This window comes from Wasmannia auropunctata, unplaced genomic scaffold (genome assembly GCF_000956235.1).
Source record: "Wasmannia auropunctata unplaced genomic scaffold, wasmannia.A_1.0 LD336036.1, whole genome shotgun sequence".
Classification (NCBI taxonomy): Eukaryota; Metazoa; Arthropoda; class Insecta; order Hymenoptera; family Formicidae; genus Wasmannia; species Wasmannia auropunctata.
In genome coordinates, this window is record NW_012026854.1 from 1,479,942 (window position 1) to 1,497,785 (window position 17,844).

The following is a 17,844-nucleotide window of genomic DNA, read 5'->3' on the forward strand; positions in this document are numbered from 1 at the left end:
TCTCATTGTCCGCCCGTCCGACGGATGGATCGAGTGGCTCTCGGCGCTTAGATTCACCGAGGCAACACGCCGGAAACTGACCGGAGCACGGCAGCGTCTCTCTCAAACGTAGCACAGCCGTTACGTTACAGCGATCGGTCACGAGGCGGGGAATCCTTCGCGAGGGAATCTTTCGCGATCTGACGCGCGCGAGATAAGCCGAACGAAAAATCCATATTCATGAATACGTGAGTATCCTCACGCGTCTGTAGCATCTAATTAGCCCGGAATACTCCCCCATCTTTCATTTTTCGAAGACGCTCGGCATAGATACAGTATAATGGCTCGAGCGCGCGTACGTCGCGCGCCGGACAAGCGTACACAGGTGGGTTAGTAGTATATGGAAATTTGGGCCTGGGTGTGCCTGCGGGAGAGGGTGATAAGGGAGAGAGAGAGAGCTACGTCATCCATAGATTCGGCAGATACGAACATATCTGGGAACCGGGCGGCGTTGCGCGTTGCTTTGCGGTGACGTTGCGTCGGTGACGGTGTTGGTAACGGTCGTGCTAGTGGCGGCGGGGTGACGCTGATTGGGTCGGGGTGAGACCGAGTGATGTTCGTGATGATGGCGATGGTTGTGACGGTGCTCGTGGTGATGCTCCGGCCGATCGGGATGGCGACCGCCCATCGGAGGCTGGTCGCTCCTACTCGTGTCCACCGACACAGTCGACAGTCTCGAGCTCACACTCTGCAGCCCCAAAATTAAATAAATCACGCCGGTGACGTACGCCCGCGAGAAGGTACAGGCGCCGACCTGTCCCCTCCAATCCCCTTCCCTCCCCCCTCCCTGTTGTACGCCCATGGGATCCGAGCGGGGATCGGATCTGCGCTTCTCTCACGGGGGAGATCGAACTTGGTCGGGCGAGGGCTAAGGGAACCCGACAGTACCCCCGCGTCCTCTCTGCGTGGTGCGCTTATCGCAACGCAGTGACTTAATGTAATTCCGCTATGGAGTGACGGCTACGATCTAACGGGATTTATCCAGACTGGATTCGGTCCTTCGATATTACCGCCTCGTCGCAATAATATTACCCGCGACTTAACGAGGTTCGTGACTTACTTCGGGGCACGGTGATTCGGTAATTTCGAGCGGCCGGAATCACGAGGCGGGGTTAGCACGTGTTCGTTTCGTTCACTTTGTCAAGGGCTAGTTAACCACGCTACTCACCCCGTGAATAAGAAATTACAAAAAGAAAAAACGTACCACAAAAATATTACCGATCTTTATCTTTAAGCCACTGGCTTTTGACACTGACGCTTATTTATTATCAGATATGAACGGTTCCGCCGCCTATGACTAGGATATTAAGGCGTGTAAGACGGTATAACGTCATTGTACCAGCAGCAAAGGAATTTCCGCTTGAACACGACAATGTTTGTATAATGCAACGTTTACAAAGTGACGCGCGCGATAGTTGCCCGGATTGTCGCTTGACAACGGTGGACTTACCTGCACGTCGCTACTCGCGTAATCTCCGCTCTCACGAGAAGCCCTCGAATGCGTTAAGGGTATGATCGTCGGCGGATTATTGTGACCCTGAGGAACAATGAGACCTCGCATCGTCGATGTTGCACCTTTCCTCGAGCGATCGCGCGGCAAACTGATATCGCCGGCTGTTCGAAGAGAGATCACACCCTCGCCTCGGTTCTCCGGTCTCATATTCAGCGTGAAACACACCCTGATATATTCGACGGTGTCATTTGATATGATAATGGACAGATCTATATTTTTTTTCTTTTCGTGATTCGTAACTATATAGTGTTACATTTCATAATATTATTCTGATATTATCAAATGATAATATCAGAATTTTTTGTATCCGCGATAAATAACTCAGGTTTATTTATTCGTATTTCAAATTGCGAAAATGTTACCTTCCATTCTGGATAGTCGCGGTGGGTACCGGGCCGCCGCTAGCTCCCATAAGGAAGTCTTCGGGATCCGACTCGTAAGGTGGTTCGTCGTACCAATGACCGCCTGGCCCGGGACCTAAACCACCTGCGCCTCCGCACCGCGCGTCTTCGTCGTACATGTACGTATCATCTGCGAATTATCGTTTTGCTCTCTGATTTCCGAACATCAGCATCGCGATAATTTCAATTTCCAATTAAAAATTAAAATAATAGAAAGCACATTAATTTTTGTATATGTATGGCATCTTGACAAATTTTGCAAAAACAAAATTTCAATAATTTAAATTGATTACTGTTTAAAAAATAACTTTATAGAAAAAAACAATTTTTTTTATCGGGAGAGAAGGTATTAAAAAAATATCATGAAAAAATAAACATTTGAAGATTTTAAAAACTTTTAATGAATGAATTTGTGTATTATGTCCTAACAATGTACTTTTCAGAATATGTTAACCAATCATCGGATATAAAATATTAATGACGAATGTCGAGTTAAATTACGTTTAATGAAAACGGACTTAAAAATTTAAATCCTCTTCTGGTATAGAAACTTGGGCATGACGAGCGTGCATGCGATTATGTGAAAGAGCAGAGATAGAGATAGAGAGAGAGAGAGAGAGAGAGAGAGAGAGAGAGGGTTTGGAAAATGAAGATGGCGGGTACTAACAATAACGAGATTAGTTCGCGTACGCAAGGGGTTTCGCGACGCAGCCGTGCCACAGCAGCTTTGTGAATAGGAAATAAAACCACCGCAGTGATGATAAATCGACAATAAAGAGCATAGAGCATATTCTATTCATGCTGGAATGTGTGAAATAACATTAGCCGCACATCGTAATCACACTCATTCTTAATTATTTTCATTATGTAAAAATTCACGCGTTATTAGTTTCACGAGTATTTCCTTGTTCCATTATTTAATTTTAAACGTTTGAGAATTTCCTCGATATTTTCAATATGTAAAATAGAAATAAATATTAAATTATATATATATGAAACAAGCTTCTCCTAAAATTATATTCAACTATTTAATTCCTTTTGCCTCGAATATACATTATTATAATAAGAATAAAATTAAAAATGATAGACACTAACGTAATAAAAAATACGTTTAATATTAAATACGATTAATGTTAATAAGCTTTGTTGTTTAAAAATGATAATAAATAAAAAATTATATATATATATAATTTAACAAACTCTATTTAATAAACATAGTTAAATGTAATTAAATAATATTTTCAATTTGCATTTTAACAATTTCCTTTTAATAACAGTATAACTCTTACATTGTAGTCTCTCAGATAGCGCTTTTTATTACATTTCAGCTGGTATTATTGTTTATGTTTTATTTTTTCCTTTTCACATTCAATGTTAATTGAACAAACCAAAAGCTTTTATCCTTTCTCTTTTTCCCGTACAAATATCTTTTTGCGTGGCATAGGTATCATTCCGGTGCGCCTCCACTTTATCGTAAAAAGCTGCTGAGGCTACGGGGAGCGAGATTTTGTGAAAAAGACTACGAGGGGAGCCATCAGGAAACGAATGCTCAAAATGAGTCTCGCGAGAGCGAGCAGCTACACATACGAGGTGTTAGGCATTTGGGAGTCGATTCTCATACCGGCTGGCACGTGCGCGTTTTGTTCAACGCGCGCACGCACACGGCCGCATTGCCCCATGCGCGCGCGCGCGCTTGCGCACAGACACATACGCGCCTGTACGTACATACACACGGACAGAGGTGCGAGAGAGGGCGGGTTATAGGTCGTGGAGAGACGAGGCGACAACTAGCTGGAGGTTAGTCCTTGATGTACTTACCCCCAGGGAGCTGACCCCGTCCGTCTCGTCCTAGCTGCATTAAACCCTGCCGGATATCCCTCAGTATCTGAAACAGCACAATGTCGACGTCCGTGAATAAACGTTTATCTGGTATTGTGATTAAAACTGCTATTAGCCGCGTTCGCTCTGGTGTTTGCATGCCGCGGGATTGCTTTCGTCGTAGTCTCGCGACGGACGAATTCGTTTGAAAGATCGATCGCGCGCGGAGTTACGCGTAACTAAATTTGCCGATTTTGAACAAAAAAAATCGCACTGGAACAAATTGATTTTACATCGCGGAAAATTTGTTATAATACTCTCATTATTTATCTGATGAGAAATAAAAGGGGAAGAATCGATTTTCGAGTTGCCATTAAAGGCGCGCTTCTACATATTCCGGGAAAATTATATTGTACGAAGATATATGATGGTTTCGATGTGATTAAGATGAAGATGATGGCTCTCGATATAATCGATGCAGAAGAGAACTCATTACCCTGGGATCTCTCATTACGTAAGCTGAGTACTTGCGAGTTGATTTTTATGTCTTCTTGTGTTAGATCAAGTTTACAAAGTTTAAGCGCAATGATTAGGACTTAATCCTTGAGAGGTCCCCCGATATGTAACTATTAATGAAACGTTATTTAAATACGTCAGAATCTCTCATTAAACTTTGCAGCACGTCCAAGGATCGCTTCTACGCAAATTGCGTTTCTACGTAAGTAGCTAATTGAAGTAATGGCGCGCCTAAGGACTGAATTTCATGCCGGGAGATGCCCTGCGCCACCGGTAGCGTAATCACGTGTAATCTAAATGGTATTACCGGGAACTTACATGCGCAAGGTTCTTTCACGGGCGGATAATCGCCGTTATCCGGCCAGTATTGGACCACCGTCGATGTTTTTGAGATCTTCGCAAACCGAGTACGGCGGAGGCAAAGAGACGGAGGAAAGGATAAAGGCAAGAGAGGGACTGTGTACGTGTATCGCGGTTTTTCTTACGGTCGACGACCGCGAGTCCTCGATAATCGCGGTTGGAATAAAACGAAAAGCGATTATCGGTCAGGATGCCGCAGACGTAATGTCCTGATGAGGGACAGCCCTGGTCGAAGGTTGTTTCCTGGGCGAGAAAAAAGACCGGAATAGCAGTTCAGGGCGGAAGAAGATGAGGAAGAGGAGGAGATTGTCGGAGGTGGTCGCCCGCGGCTGTGTCGGGTCCCTACCGAACCGAAGTGAAGTGAAGGCCGAAGCGAGGGATAAGAAGCCGGGAGCAAAGGGAGGAGAGAACAGGAAGGAAACGTGGCGGGAAAGGGAGAGGGGGGGGGAGGTCGGGAAGAGAGGAAAGAAAGAGGAGATTCTCCGGGGAGCAATAAACCCGCGGAGAAGGTAGAGGTGACACTAAAACTTTTACACGGATAGCGACCTTTATTTCCATATTGCTCGCAGCCTCAAAGGAACATGGCCGCTTTATTTCTTCCAACGGTCCTCCTTCGGTATCTCCGCCCTTTTCTCATTCTCGCCTTCCCCCGCCCCCCTCCCCCCGATCCGCGCACCCCCGTACCGCGGAAACGCGCGGCGGTCCGCGATGCCGACGCCGGTTTTCGACAATTTCTGGCGGCCCTTCCTCCCTCGCCGCGCTCCCCAACTCTTTTTAAAACTTCGCACAGAATTCCACGAAGCTTACGTTCGCGTAATTAAAACTCTCGGCTCGTGCGCCCAGTTACGACGTTCGCGCCGTCGCCCGTCTGCTTTTACGCGCGCGATCCCTCCCTCTAATGGGCAGTTTTTGGCATGCAGCGATGGTAAGGGGAGAGAGAGGGAGGCTTCCCCCCTCCCGTACGGGGAGAGATTCTCCGAGGATACGCGACACACGTAACGAGCTGCAAGCTGCGCCGCCACGCCGCCGCGGCGTTACCTCCCGATGTTGTTACGTGCGAGGCGTGTGTAATGCGTCGCTCGAGTGTTCTCTCGCGTGAAGCAACGCGTTACACGCATGCACCCGCTTATGCATGAGCCGCACGGTACACAATGATTGCATCGAAACGGTCCCGTTTTGCGTCGAAACCGCCACTTTTCCCTCATTACTGGATATCTTTGGAATTTGCAGAATATTCCCGTGTCCGCCGTGTTTTCTACGTAGATAGAATTTTTTCGATTAATTTCAAATCTATTTTATTTTAATAAAAATCCAACTGGACGCAACATTCACAAATATCTTGATATTTGCAGAAAATTAAAACGCTTAAAATAAATTTCATTTCAAATTCGAAAAAGAGGATAAGGCTTTGTTTTATTATTTATCAATGTGCAATTTAATTTTTAAGAAGTCCTACACGTTCAATACAAATCCTTGCATTTATATATATCTTTGCATTTATAGATCGTAATCCTTTATATCTATATAAATCCTTTATATCTATATAGTCCTCAAAAACTAAATTTTTTTATCATAAAATGCGGAATTCCGATAGTACAGAACATGGTCCCAATAAATAATGGCGTCGTAGATAAGAGAAGCTGAGGAGGGAAGACTTCGATTTTTATATGACACATGAGGCTAACTTTTTAACGGAGTTAATTTTTTAATAAAGCCTCGCGCGCGCGCACGCGACATTATCCCGAGTTACCTTTTCAAGTAGTTAATTTAGTCTCTCCTCTGCGGTCTCTCCTTTATATATATTTCATTATAAAACAGATAAATTAACGACGATAAATTTTTTATCGAGGATTATCATTAAAAATTGACAAGGAAAGGGTATTGTTTATCAAAGTTAATCTTGGAGAATGTCAGATCGGATGGACGGGAATAATGAAAAGGGCTGTTTATTAAAATTTTTATAGAGCCTTCGTCGAGTTAGCTGATCGATTTTATCGCGAAGTTATTCTGTCCTGATAATTCCCGCAGCTTTCCTTACTGAAATTTTCAAGTCCAGCATTCATCCAATTTTATCGTTCAATGTCGTGCCCTGATTAAATTAAATATCCTCTCCTCCCTTCCAATTAACACTTTTATCTTAATTAAGCAATCGTAAGCTATAAAATATTATTAGCGACAGACAGCGTAAAGTATGTTATATATACGATGAAATACGCGACGTGTCCTTGGCTTACAGTTCGCGATCGTACGTACAAGGCAAGTAGAAGAAGAAGAAAAGCAGAAATCTCACGCTGGACGGGCATATACGACGCGAAACTACGCGGCGGAAAATAAGAAAAGTACGAAAAACCTGCGCGCGCGTATATATATCGCGAGAGATCGTGCATAAGGAATTCACGGCGCAACGTCGCGGTATACGCATTGACGATTATGATGATATCACGCTGATCTGGCTACTTTGCATAATAAGAGGTATCAAGTTGGCGAAAGACAGTCCGAAGAAGGGGGTTAGTAGGGAGGATACGACGAGCGGGAAAACGAGCTCGTGCGTACGTGGAACGGAGGGAGACGGGGCGACGTAGGAGGATACGCGGAGGGAGAGAGCTGAGGTAAAGAGAGGTCTCGGTGATAGCACATACATGCAAATTTCGTCCTGCGAGAATTCCGTCCTGCGGGAGGCAGGATTGTATCGGATAAGGCCACCGGCTCCCAGGGCCAATATCAGTCGAACGACGGAGAAGAGGGTTGCCGATGATCCAGACAACGTACGAGAAAGGGGGAAGAAAATAAACGGGCCGTGCGGCACGCGGGTTGGCTCAATCGCGATAAGAGACACCGCGCGCCGCGCGCGTCGTCCTTATCGCGATCAGCTACGCGCGATAACGAAAATTGTCGCTCGCGCGCGTTCCGCGCGCGGGACGTGGTGTGCTCGCGCGAAATGCGGTGAGACGTATCCTCAACGGAAGCGCCATTTGGCCAATTTAAAGGGAACGCGCGGAAACGGGGGACAAAATTCCCCGATTTGCCGAGGGGATCGAGTGGATTTAATCGTGAGCGCGGTTGCGAACGGCGAGACGAGAACCGCCTCCTCGTCGGATCGTTGGTGATTTTCGGCATTGGTTCTCCCGTCCCCGCGAGTTCGTTTACAAGTTGAGTTCGTTAGCGAAAAACCGAAGAAAAAAATTTCATTACGGAATCGGGCGATAGAGATGGACTTAAGATGTGGCACTCACCTCCTCGTGCTCTTTGTGAAACCGCTCTTTCTTTCGCAGCGCCTCTTGAACTTTCAGCTGAAAAATGCAAGGGGATGGAAGCGTTCTTAAGTTTCGTTTAAAAAGGTTTTATCGGCGGTAAAGCGACTTTCTCGCGAGAGTGACTTGGGGCATTCCAAGTGAATTCAAGAATCACGATTGTATAAGAGCACAAGCGTAGTTTTCACTTGGGAATTTCTAACGTTACTAACGGAAACTTATTATACATTATCCAACTTCACTTTTCAGTAAAGAAATATTTTAAGAGTTATCTGACATCGAAAAAAAATATTTTGGACGAAAAATACATAAAGTACTGAAACTTATAATTTAAACACATTTTGAGATTTTAAGATCATTTACAAGGTATTATTTTACAAGATATAAATGAAATATGATGTACCCTGTGAATGGTTTCTTCGAAACTATTTGGTTGGCTGCCGTTCATCTGCAGGTATCTCAGTCGATCGTAATCTCGAGGATCCACCATCGAACGAAGAATCGTGTGTCCCATATCGGGTCCGAGACCCAAACCGCTTTGCAGAACACTGTCAGGTGTGTCTACCTGGAAAAAAAATAAAACAGTTGAGATTATTAAGGCAAATGTAATTATTATAACAGCGGATCATTAGTTAACTGAATATTGTACAAAGAGTACATTTCCATTAGCTGAGTCAAAACTTTTTTCTTTTTAATCTTATAAGAAAAAGAAGATGAAATAGAAAATGTAAGACACACAGCGTAATTAGTTATACTTTTTTAGATTTTATAAAACAGACGAACCATATAATTCAGTACTGTAAATAAAATAAGTTATAGATATTATAAAACTTTTTTAGATATTATAAAACAGATAAACCATATAATTCAGTATTGTAAATAAAAATTTACAAATAAAAAGATATTCCTCAATAAAAATTTATATTAATCTGAAAAAAGTTAAAATCACATTTCGATGTCTTTCCTTTTTTCCTTTGAGATTCCCTTATCTTCTATCTGTCTATCTTTTCCTCTACAATGTAATGTTACGTAAATTACTTTCGCGCGGAGAATACAATTTATGCGAACGTCGTAAAATAATGAGAATCGTAGCCGTAGTCGGGACATTGATTACAAACGATCGTTTGTAGAGATCCTCGCAATAGTTTATTGCGATCGTCGTGGAAATGCGCCTTCGCGCGGATACATTTTTGTACGGAGGTGTAGCATTCCCTTTCATAGAGCGTCTCCTATTCTATAGAATGTCGAGCTCCTTAAAAGCGGCTGCCATTTATTCTCGCGACGTTCCTGCCGCTAATGGGGCTCGTGCATAAGATATTCAGGACGCGGCGAGGGTCGCCATGGAGATCGTCAATTTCTCGTTCTTCAGTCCCGCGGGAAGAGAGTGAAAAAAGGGCGGCGGGGAGGGAGGGGAGAGGGGAAGCGGGAGGAAATACACGCGGATGTCGTGTATTTTGGAAAAACGTAACGCGAGATCCTAATCGTGCGGGCGAAACGGGGCGACGTTACGAGCGCTGCGTTAGTCGAATGATTAAGTAGAAGCCCGAGAGTTTCGTTCCCGCGGTAACTTGAAGACAAAGCCCTCGAAGTATTTACAAAGGACCACCTCTTCTACGAGATTAGCCTGAGTAGGGAAATTCATCTCCCTTTCCTTACTATTTTAAGCGCCGTCTTCACCATCGTCATCGTCGTCGTCGCCGTCGTCGTCGTCGTCGTCGCCGTCGTCGTCGTCGTTTTCGTTATTGCTGCAGCGTCGTCTTACAGCGAGCCATCGCTGTAGAGAGGAATGGTTCACGACGAAAATTATCGCGTTGACACTCAGTAAATGCGGCCTAGAAATTATTTCACACAGTGTCTCCAAGACATTGTTACTGAAAAGTGGTACAGAGAGATAAGAGAAGATTTATTTGTAATATCGATTGTACCACGGTGCATTTTACATGGATAGTATATTTCTGGTAAGTAAATATACTCTCAAAGTTAAAATTACGAAGCGTCGTAATTAAATATTTTAAATATCGAAAGAGATTATTCATATGTATTATCACGTAGAATTTTGATATTAAAATCTTTTCTTTGAAGAAAATAATTTTTCATTTTTCAAAAATTAAATTAATTAAATTAATTAAATCTATTAATTTATTTATAGATACAATTTTTTAACGAAGATTTTCTTATATTTCTTTTCATATATTATGCTTCTTAATTCTTCTCTTTTAAAAGATTTAAATGTATAAATGTATTCTCATAAAATTCAATTTTGACAAAGCCTCAAAAATTTCGAATTTTTGAGGTCACGTAAAAAGATATTAATATGCTAATATAGACGAACGCGTATAAACTAGTGCAGCGCTTCGCGTATCTTGTTAAAGATTAATGAGTTATCGATTTTTATAGATGGTTAATAAAGTCGTGATTAAAATATCGTGAATAATACAAATAATAAAGCGCTGCGGAAAAGATACAGAGCTAGCTTTACTTGCAACAAAATTGAGTCAATAGTTCTACTGGGCAGTGCTGCATTTAAAAGAGCAGTTACTCGCCGATACATTTATATAACTGGAACAACTTCAATTATATCCTGTTAACTTTTTTTTTAATGTAAAATGTCGGTATAAGAAGTTATCCCTTTTCTTCCTCTAATTAAGCTTTATTCCTTTTCGCAGCTCAAGTTTATATCCTCCATCTGAATGAAGAATCGTCCGATTGCGAATAAATATCGACCCATCGCGCGGTAATCACGAGAGATACCTAAGGAAGAAAAAGCTGTGTTTCCGCAGACACAACGCCGGGACGATTACCTTGCGGTGCGCGATTTAATTAAACCACGTGGTATTTATGTTAAACGGATTAGAACCGTTTGTTTGCGCTCGCAGACTGAGCTTCCTTGGGTAGCGCGGCCGTAGCATCCACTAAGCCTGAATAATACCTAGAGACAAGGCTGAGAATTTACGTCGCTTTCCTCCCTGTTTACCGGCGCGATGTTGACTTTTTCTCCTGGAGCGCGGACGGCGAGGCGGAATAACCAAAGAAATCCCAAAACCCCCGGGAGATGCGTTTTAAACGCATCCCTTTATCCGCGAATCTCTCACGGTAGTCTATGTAATCTTTTGATACGACGACGTTATCGCGGATTATTGTTCCTTACGGTATGCTACGGCAGAAGAGTACATATCGCGACTTCTCTTTGTATTACACTTATCTTAGAATTGTGCCGTAATTCTGACGTCATTGCGCTATCCGCCCCGCATAATCTATTGCGATCCTATATATTATATCTTTTGGATGCCATTTCGATGCTGTTATTTTCTTTCCGCTCGATAGTTATTATATGATATACATTCGTTTATTCACATATAATCTAGATTCTAGAATCTAAATATTACAGAATAATTAAAAATAACGTAAAAATTCTCGACCGAGTGGATATTAAGCAGTCTGACAGATTCCCACGCTAATCACGCGCAACGAATAATACTCCATATAATAACGAGGCGATCCCATTGCGCCTACATCGCTTACCTCGTCGCGAGAGCTAAGGAGCGCGCGCACGGCGCGCTACAGATACAAATAGCAGTCGCTCCGAGAAACAATTTTGCCCATTCATCTACCGCGGTAAGATCGACATGGTAATACATCTCGTCTGGAAATAAATGTTGCGATTGCGGGTACGCGCCGTCTTGGTACGCAGCTGATTTCCATCAGTTAGCGTCCGACCTGTGCGCGACTCGCCCGGCCCTTCCGGTCCCTTCCGGGACGACGACCGGCGCGGCGTAGGGCGCGCGAAAGATTAAGCGATCGTTCTCCTTCACCGTTACGTAAATCACAATAAACCCGTCGCAGTCCGCGCGGCCCGGGATAAATGGCGGGACGTACGGGCGGTGCGTGCGTGGGGAGATCCTTCTGGCTGGCCTTCTCGCTCGAGCGAAGGATGGTGTCCGAGGGGATGGACCGCGAGCGCGTTCGAACGCGAACGGAGCAGTTAGGCGGCAGGAGAGAGAGAGAGAGAGAGAGAGGAGAAAAAGCGGGGAGAGGTGACGCGGGGGTGGAGAAGGGTCAGAGCAGCGTGTATATTTTTAAGGCTAAGCAGTTAACTGGCCACCTGGGGCGGACTCTCCTTACAGGATCGGTTTATAGCCGCTCTCAGTCAGCCGCGCCGTGCCGCCTACCGGTTAATTTATCCCAGCATTGTTATTGCCCCGCAACGCGGCCTCGGAGAGAAAGAGGAGAGAGAGAGGGAGAGAAAAGCCGAGGAGAGAGCCGCCGCACCTCGCCGGACCGAGACAGATACGCCGCCACGTAGCGTCGTGACAAACGCAATTAAGCATCTCACGACTTCCTGCACCGAGAGAGAAACCTGTAATCTGGTCATCTAGCCAACTTCGTAGACTCCTACCGGGGGAACGCCCCGCGGCACGGGGATCGGTCCGTAACAGGCCGCCGCCGGGCTGTTGCACGGAATGCACCTTCGAGACCTTCTCGTTTCCCCGGCGCAACGACAGTGGTCGTTCCCGCCGGAGCGGACTGGCGGGACTCATCCGGATCGGATCGCCGCCTCCCCGTGCGACCCTTATCAAGATCCGAACCGATTTACGAACACACCGCGCCGGTCGGTCGAGTAACGGCACCGGCGACGTTAAACTGCTGCGATTTGTTTCCCCGGTAATAACGCCGCGAAACACGATAATCGCGTTTCAGGTGTTAGGGAAGCGGACAGCCGAGATACCTATACAGCGGTCCGTTCATGTGAATGAGGATGCAAATTATTGATTCTTCTTAAATTACAAGGAAAGCATGCGTACTTGTGAGACAGGCGTGCGATTGAATTTTTTTTTCTTCTTTACCTTCTCGGAAAAAAATGCGCCGTTAGCTGGCTTTTATGTAATGTAAAACTTTTGTAAGGACTTCCGTGACTTCGTTAAAAAAAACTTTGTCGGAAAAAAAGTTTTGAGTTTTTCGCCGAAAGTTTGTGGTCAACATGCACGCCGCAGAGAGAGATCTATTAATGTAGTAATTATAAGTTATAACACATGCGAAACGCGATTATACAGCGATTTCATGGATAGGGTAATATGCAATTTGCTCATCCGTCTGCTTCCGGGATCCTCTCGGATCGCCGGAGGACACGGTACGCCGCGAATAAGGTTACTACCGGATTGAACTATACGGAGCTGCGTGTAGAATATCGTTTCCGAAGTTACGTGTAATGAACATGCATATGCGCTCGATTAAAATAACTATAGATCATTGAAATAACTTGATTATGAAAGTGTATTAATATGCATCATCCTGCTTTTACAGGTAATCTAATGAATTAATATTAATCCATTGCTCTCTCTCTCTTCCGTATTACATATTAATATCAATCCAATTCCGATAAGAGATTTAGTGTATAAAATTTATTCGGCGAGATCGAATATTTCGACAGTTGCTATGGCTACGATTTTCTCTTTTATTTATTTCTTTTACAAAATCTGCAATTCTACTTAGCACACATATATAATTTAAAAAAAATTGATTTTTTTTTGTATCAAAATTTTTTAAAATTATTTAATGGTACTATATAGATCGTTGTTTTTTCCCCGAAAAAACATTGGCTAATCGATTTTATATAATAATATATCAATCCCATTTGCAAATATTCGTGATTTATTCATGATGTGAAAATTGTCAATAGCAACTGTCTCCGGAAACTTCAACTTTAAACTCCTCACTCGATATCCATGATAATTCGTAGCTCGCATCGGTCCTAATGGCGACGGCCGCCTCGACAAACAGACATGCATCGCGAAAGAGATCCAATCCTGTTTGGAATTCCGCCCAAGTAGCGCTGGCGATAGCCCCAACCCTACTCTGTACTCACGATACGACGTGGTGGCGGTGTGGACCCAGTTCTCGATTCCGGTCACGGGCGTAATCACGGCACTTAGGTAAAAGCGAACACCGGGACGAAGTCGCCGCGATAGTCGCGGCGATAGAAGGAGAGAGAGAGAGAGACGTAACGGTCCACCTAGCACGGTATCAATGTGCACATACATACGGCCAGGCGAGGAGCCGGAGAGCCTTCGTTGCGGGTACGTTGCGGTGGCCGCCGATGGTCGCTGTTTATCGATGGGACGAAGCGACTTCGGACACGTCGAAACCGCGGCGGCGTGCACCGCCGCATAGACGGGCGGCTATTATCGGAGTAATTGAAACGTAAAACGTGCCGCGGCCGCAGATGCTTTCCTCGACGCGAGCGACCGCACGCGCGTCGATTTGACACTGATCGAATGTCTAGACGGAGAGTAACCTTGTCATGTCAGCGTGATCTGCGGAAAGTTGTAAACTTTCGAATAAATATCGGGGACGGCGATGTGGAAAACACTCCCCCTCTGACCTCGTGGCCGAACCCGTTGACAATCAAATGGTACATTCAGGTCACGGAAATGATGGTGCCAGTTAAACGAAATGAGATTGCCCTCCTGTCCGCTGCGAAAATTGGCACTACGGAAAGGTTGTTGGCGTATAAAAGTAACTGAGGAAAAGTAGGAGCGGAACGTGTTTATCTTTTCCATGCTTCTCAGTAAAGAAGTAGTCTCACGTGGCCCAACATATAAAAAGCGGATCTTAATACTGTTTTCGGGGCGAGTTATGTACTTTTTATCGATCATCTCTATGCACCCAAATTCAAATACATAATTAGTCAAGTAATTACCAAGATAAATTTTCACTCAAAATTTATTTAGCTTATTATATTTTTTAAGCGTACTCTTTTTTTTTTAAAAAAAAAAGGTCATGATATGCTTCAATCGACTTGTATTAATTAACTTATAAATGTCCCTCAACAATACATACGTTTCGGTTATTTGTTTCGGATGAGATATCCCTGAACGGGATTGGTTGCTCCGACAAGTATTGGAAACTGCGTACAATATCGCACATATCACGTGCCAGAAGATAAATGGAGCTTGCGGGAACTGCACGGCAGTGAATCTTGGGCAAGGTTTACGAACGTAGCAGCGGCACGAGATTATCTGGCGCATCGCAAAATCTACGGTGCATTATATAAATTTGGAACTATTCGATAAAATTCAATCCCGAGGCACATTTCGCGCCAAATATATCGCGCTGACAGCAGTAAACAAATATACCTATATGTACGTACGTCATACATATATACTTTAAATATTTATATATAGAAATATATATTTTTATATATTAAAAATCGATATGTAGTATATATTTAATTCGCTGATAAAATATCGATTCTCTGTGAACCAGAGCAGCCTGCTATCATATATTACACGATATAGAATTACTTTGGGCGAGTAGTTTCGTCCAGAAGCGTAATCATGATACTTAGCGAAAACTATGTTAGAAGGATGGAAAGCTGCGGTTATCTCGAAAAGTAGCGTCGGCTGCAATAATATCATTGTACACATAGGAGAGGAGGTAAGCGGAGCTTGCAAGTAACTACATAGCTCGAGAGTGCCGCGGAAGTTGCTATTTATGAGCTAGTCAGCGCGCGGAAACTTCGGTTGTGCAGTGCGAAACTCAGCAAACTCGCGATATGAATGGTTATGATGATGCAGGTGGAAAGATTTTTGATAACGTTAACACAATACGGATCGATATGAGGGAAGATTTCTTCTTCGCGTGACTGACATCGAGCGAACGATGAAAATTGAAACGGTGGACACTTCAGATATTCTCGACACCTGCACTATTATTCTCCAACGCAAGCTTAACGCGATGACACAGACTCGGTTATCATTTGGAAGGGCAATATCTTTTACGAGCACTTTACAATATTAGTTTCATGCGGAAAGTCTTCCCCAAAGTAGGCCTTGTAACGTGTGGAGACATATCTGTGTCTCGTAAGTGAAAAGATTAACATCATATTCTTGGACACACGCCATCCATTTCGCTCTGAAATGGAAGTTCCTAGTTTCAAGACTTGTATACAGACGTAACTTGATAAACGCGCAAATTTTTATGAACCATTATTATTCTCCGTTCAAATTGTCTTCAATAAAAATTTATTAAAATTTCAGACTTGTCGGGAAAACACCTGTTACTTGAGCATTTATGCCTTAGAATAGTAAAATTATACATTTTTTGTTTAAAGAAAGAGATATACACTTTTTTTTATATTTCTTTCAAAAGTGCTATTAAGAAATTATTGTTCGAAATCGTGCAATTAACCAAGCACACAGTTCTATTAACTTAAATCGAGTAATTTAGAGTTCCGTTGGTTTGTAAAGCAGCTTCATACGATTTATAAATAAAAGGTGAACGTATATCAGTTTCTCTCGAAATGCGAAACTAGAGGTAACGACGACGTCGGAAAGGCATCTTGCGGCAGGTATAGCAAATGCGGTATGCGTACGGTTTCGGATTGTGCACGTGATAAAGGCATACCTATGGCAGACACGCAGAGATACAGAGATGAAATGATTCGTCGAAGCCCTCGTGCGCCTCGCCTGTGTACGTGCCTGTTTAAACGCCAGAAACGGGTCCTGCGAGATTCGCCCGATTATTCGGTCATTTGAATCTTAATGCTGATATTTGCGAGAAAATGCGCGACCATTTGCCCTGACAAAGTGTTCGTGGCAACTGGGAGGGAGCATGGCAGGAGATGCGCCGGCAAGCTCGGCTGCATATACATACATAATAACGACGTAAAGTACTATATATTCGTGAACGTAGGCTGTTGTTATAAATAATAATGATGGAGTTGGATTCTCCCTCGATGGCGCAAATATTATAATAAATTGTTAAGATAGAAACGGTTGCTGTACACGCGCAGCGTGAAGTACGTTGACGGCGATGTAAGGAAAAAAAATCGTCAGAAAAAAATATCTCGATATTATCAAAAAGAATTGCAATACACGTAAAAGATACAGAGTTATGAAAAGTACATAGATTAACGAAAATATCTCTGCCGCAAATTTGCAAAACATAATACCTGCTCCGCGACGAAGCACCGAACGTACTTGTTGAATTTTAAGAATAGAATAGAAAATGTGAGCCTCAAATATTTTCCTTATCCAATTTCCTGGGAAGTTCTCTCAAGTTGTTCCCTCTTTCCTTCCTTGAAAGTTTGCACTTTTCATCAGATATTGTACTGTCTTTAATTTGAAGAAGACTAAAATGGCATAGAGGAACGGAAATAAGGTGTAAAATGAGAAAAAGGAGAAAGAACGACGTGGATTTTCCGAAAGCAGTGCAGTCTCGCTGCTGGAATGTCGCCGGCTGACTGTCATTAACCGTGAAGGAGATAGCGCAGGCGAAGCCGGGAGAAGAGGCGACCTGCGTATCGGGCCGACTGCGTGTCGTCTAAAATTTAGCTAACGAGATGGGACGTTACGCCGCTGGCATCTAACGACGGGGAAAACGAGTCCCGGTTATGTCTCGGGCGCTATGGGGTGTGTTGAAACGACGACACCTGCGGTGGAAGTCGGGGAGTGGGGGGGGGGGACAAGTATATGCGAACGAAAGTAAATGGGTACACACCCAAAGCAGTGCAAGCTGGAAGATACGCGTACGCTAATCGTCGTATGTCGCTCGATCCGCAGTGGTTGTCCGATCTCTGCTTTAAATGTGATGTTCCCAGATATCGAGCTATTATCGCGCAGCCGCGTAACTTTTTGTTTGCATCACTGACACTGTCACGACTCGCGTAACATTATTGAAATTGTCCGCGGACTACAATCGAAAAGAACAATCGGAATATCCGCGAGAACATATTTTTCCATCGTGCTTGTATTTGAGTGTCGCTGATAGGAGCGAGACTCCGAGTTCGTCTGCGTGGGACATTTGAATTTTAATAGCAGTACTTATGAATGAGAATCCGTGTCCTTACTCGCTCTTACAAACTGCACTGTGTCTGTAGATACAAGCGGAATGTATTCTGCAAGACAAACTTCTTGTCGTTTGTTATACAATGCGGTGTTCTTTAGCA

At 43.8% G+C, this 17,844-nt stretch overlaps 1 protein-coding gene across 1 annotated transcript in view; it reads right to left on the minus strand.

Annotated features, from left to right (window-relative positions):
- Positions 1 to 17,844, minus strand: part of LOC105452221 (SAM and SH3 domain-containing protein 1-like) — a 309,259-nt gene that overhangs the window by 11,198 nt on the left and 280,217 nt on the right. The window contains exons 6-10 of the mRNA XM_011693162.1: positions 8,302 to 8,463; positions 7,881 to 7,937; positions 3,772 to 3,838; positions 1,915 to 2,083; positions 1,490 to 1,718 (exon numbers count right to left, since the gene is read on the minus strand). Of these exons, the coding sequence (XP_011691464.1) occupies positions 1,490 to 1,718; positions 1,915 to 2,083; positions 3,772 to 3,838; positions 7,881 to 7,937; positions 8,302 to 8,463 (684 nt within the window). The remainder of the gene's footprint in view (positions 1 to 1,489; positions 1,719 to 1,914; positions 2,084 to 3,771; positions 3,839 to 7,880; positions 7,938 to 8,301; positions 8,464 to 17,844) is intronic.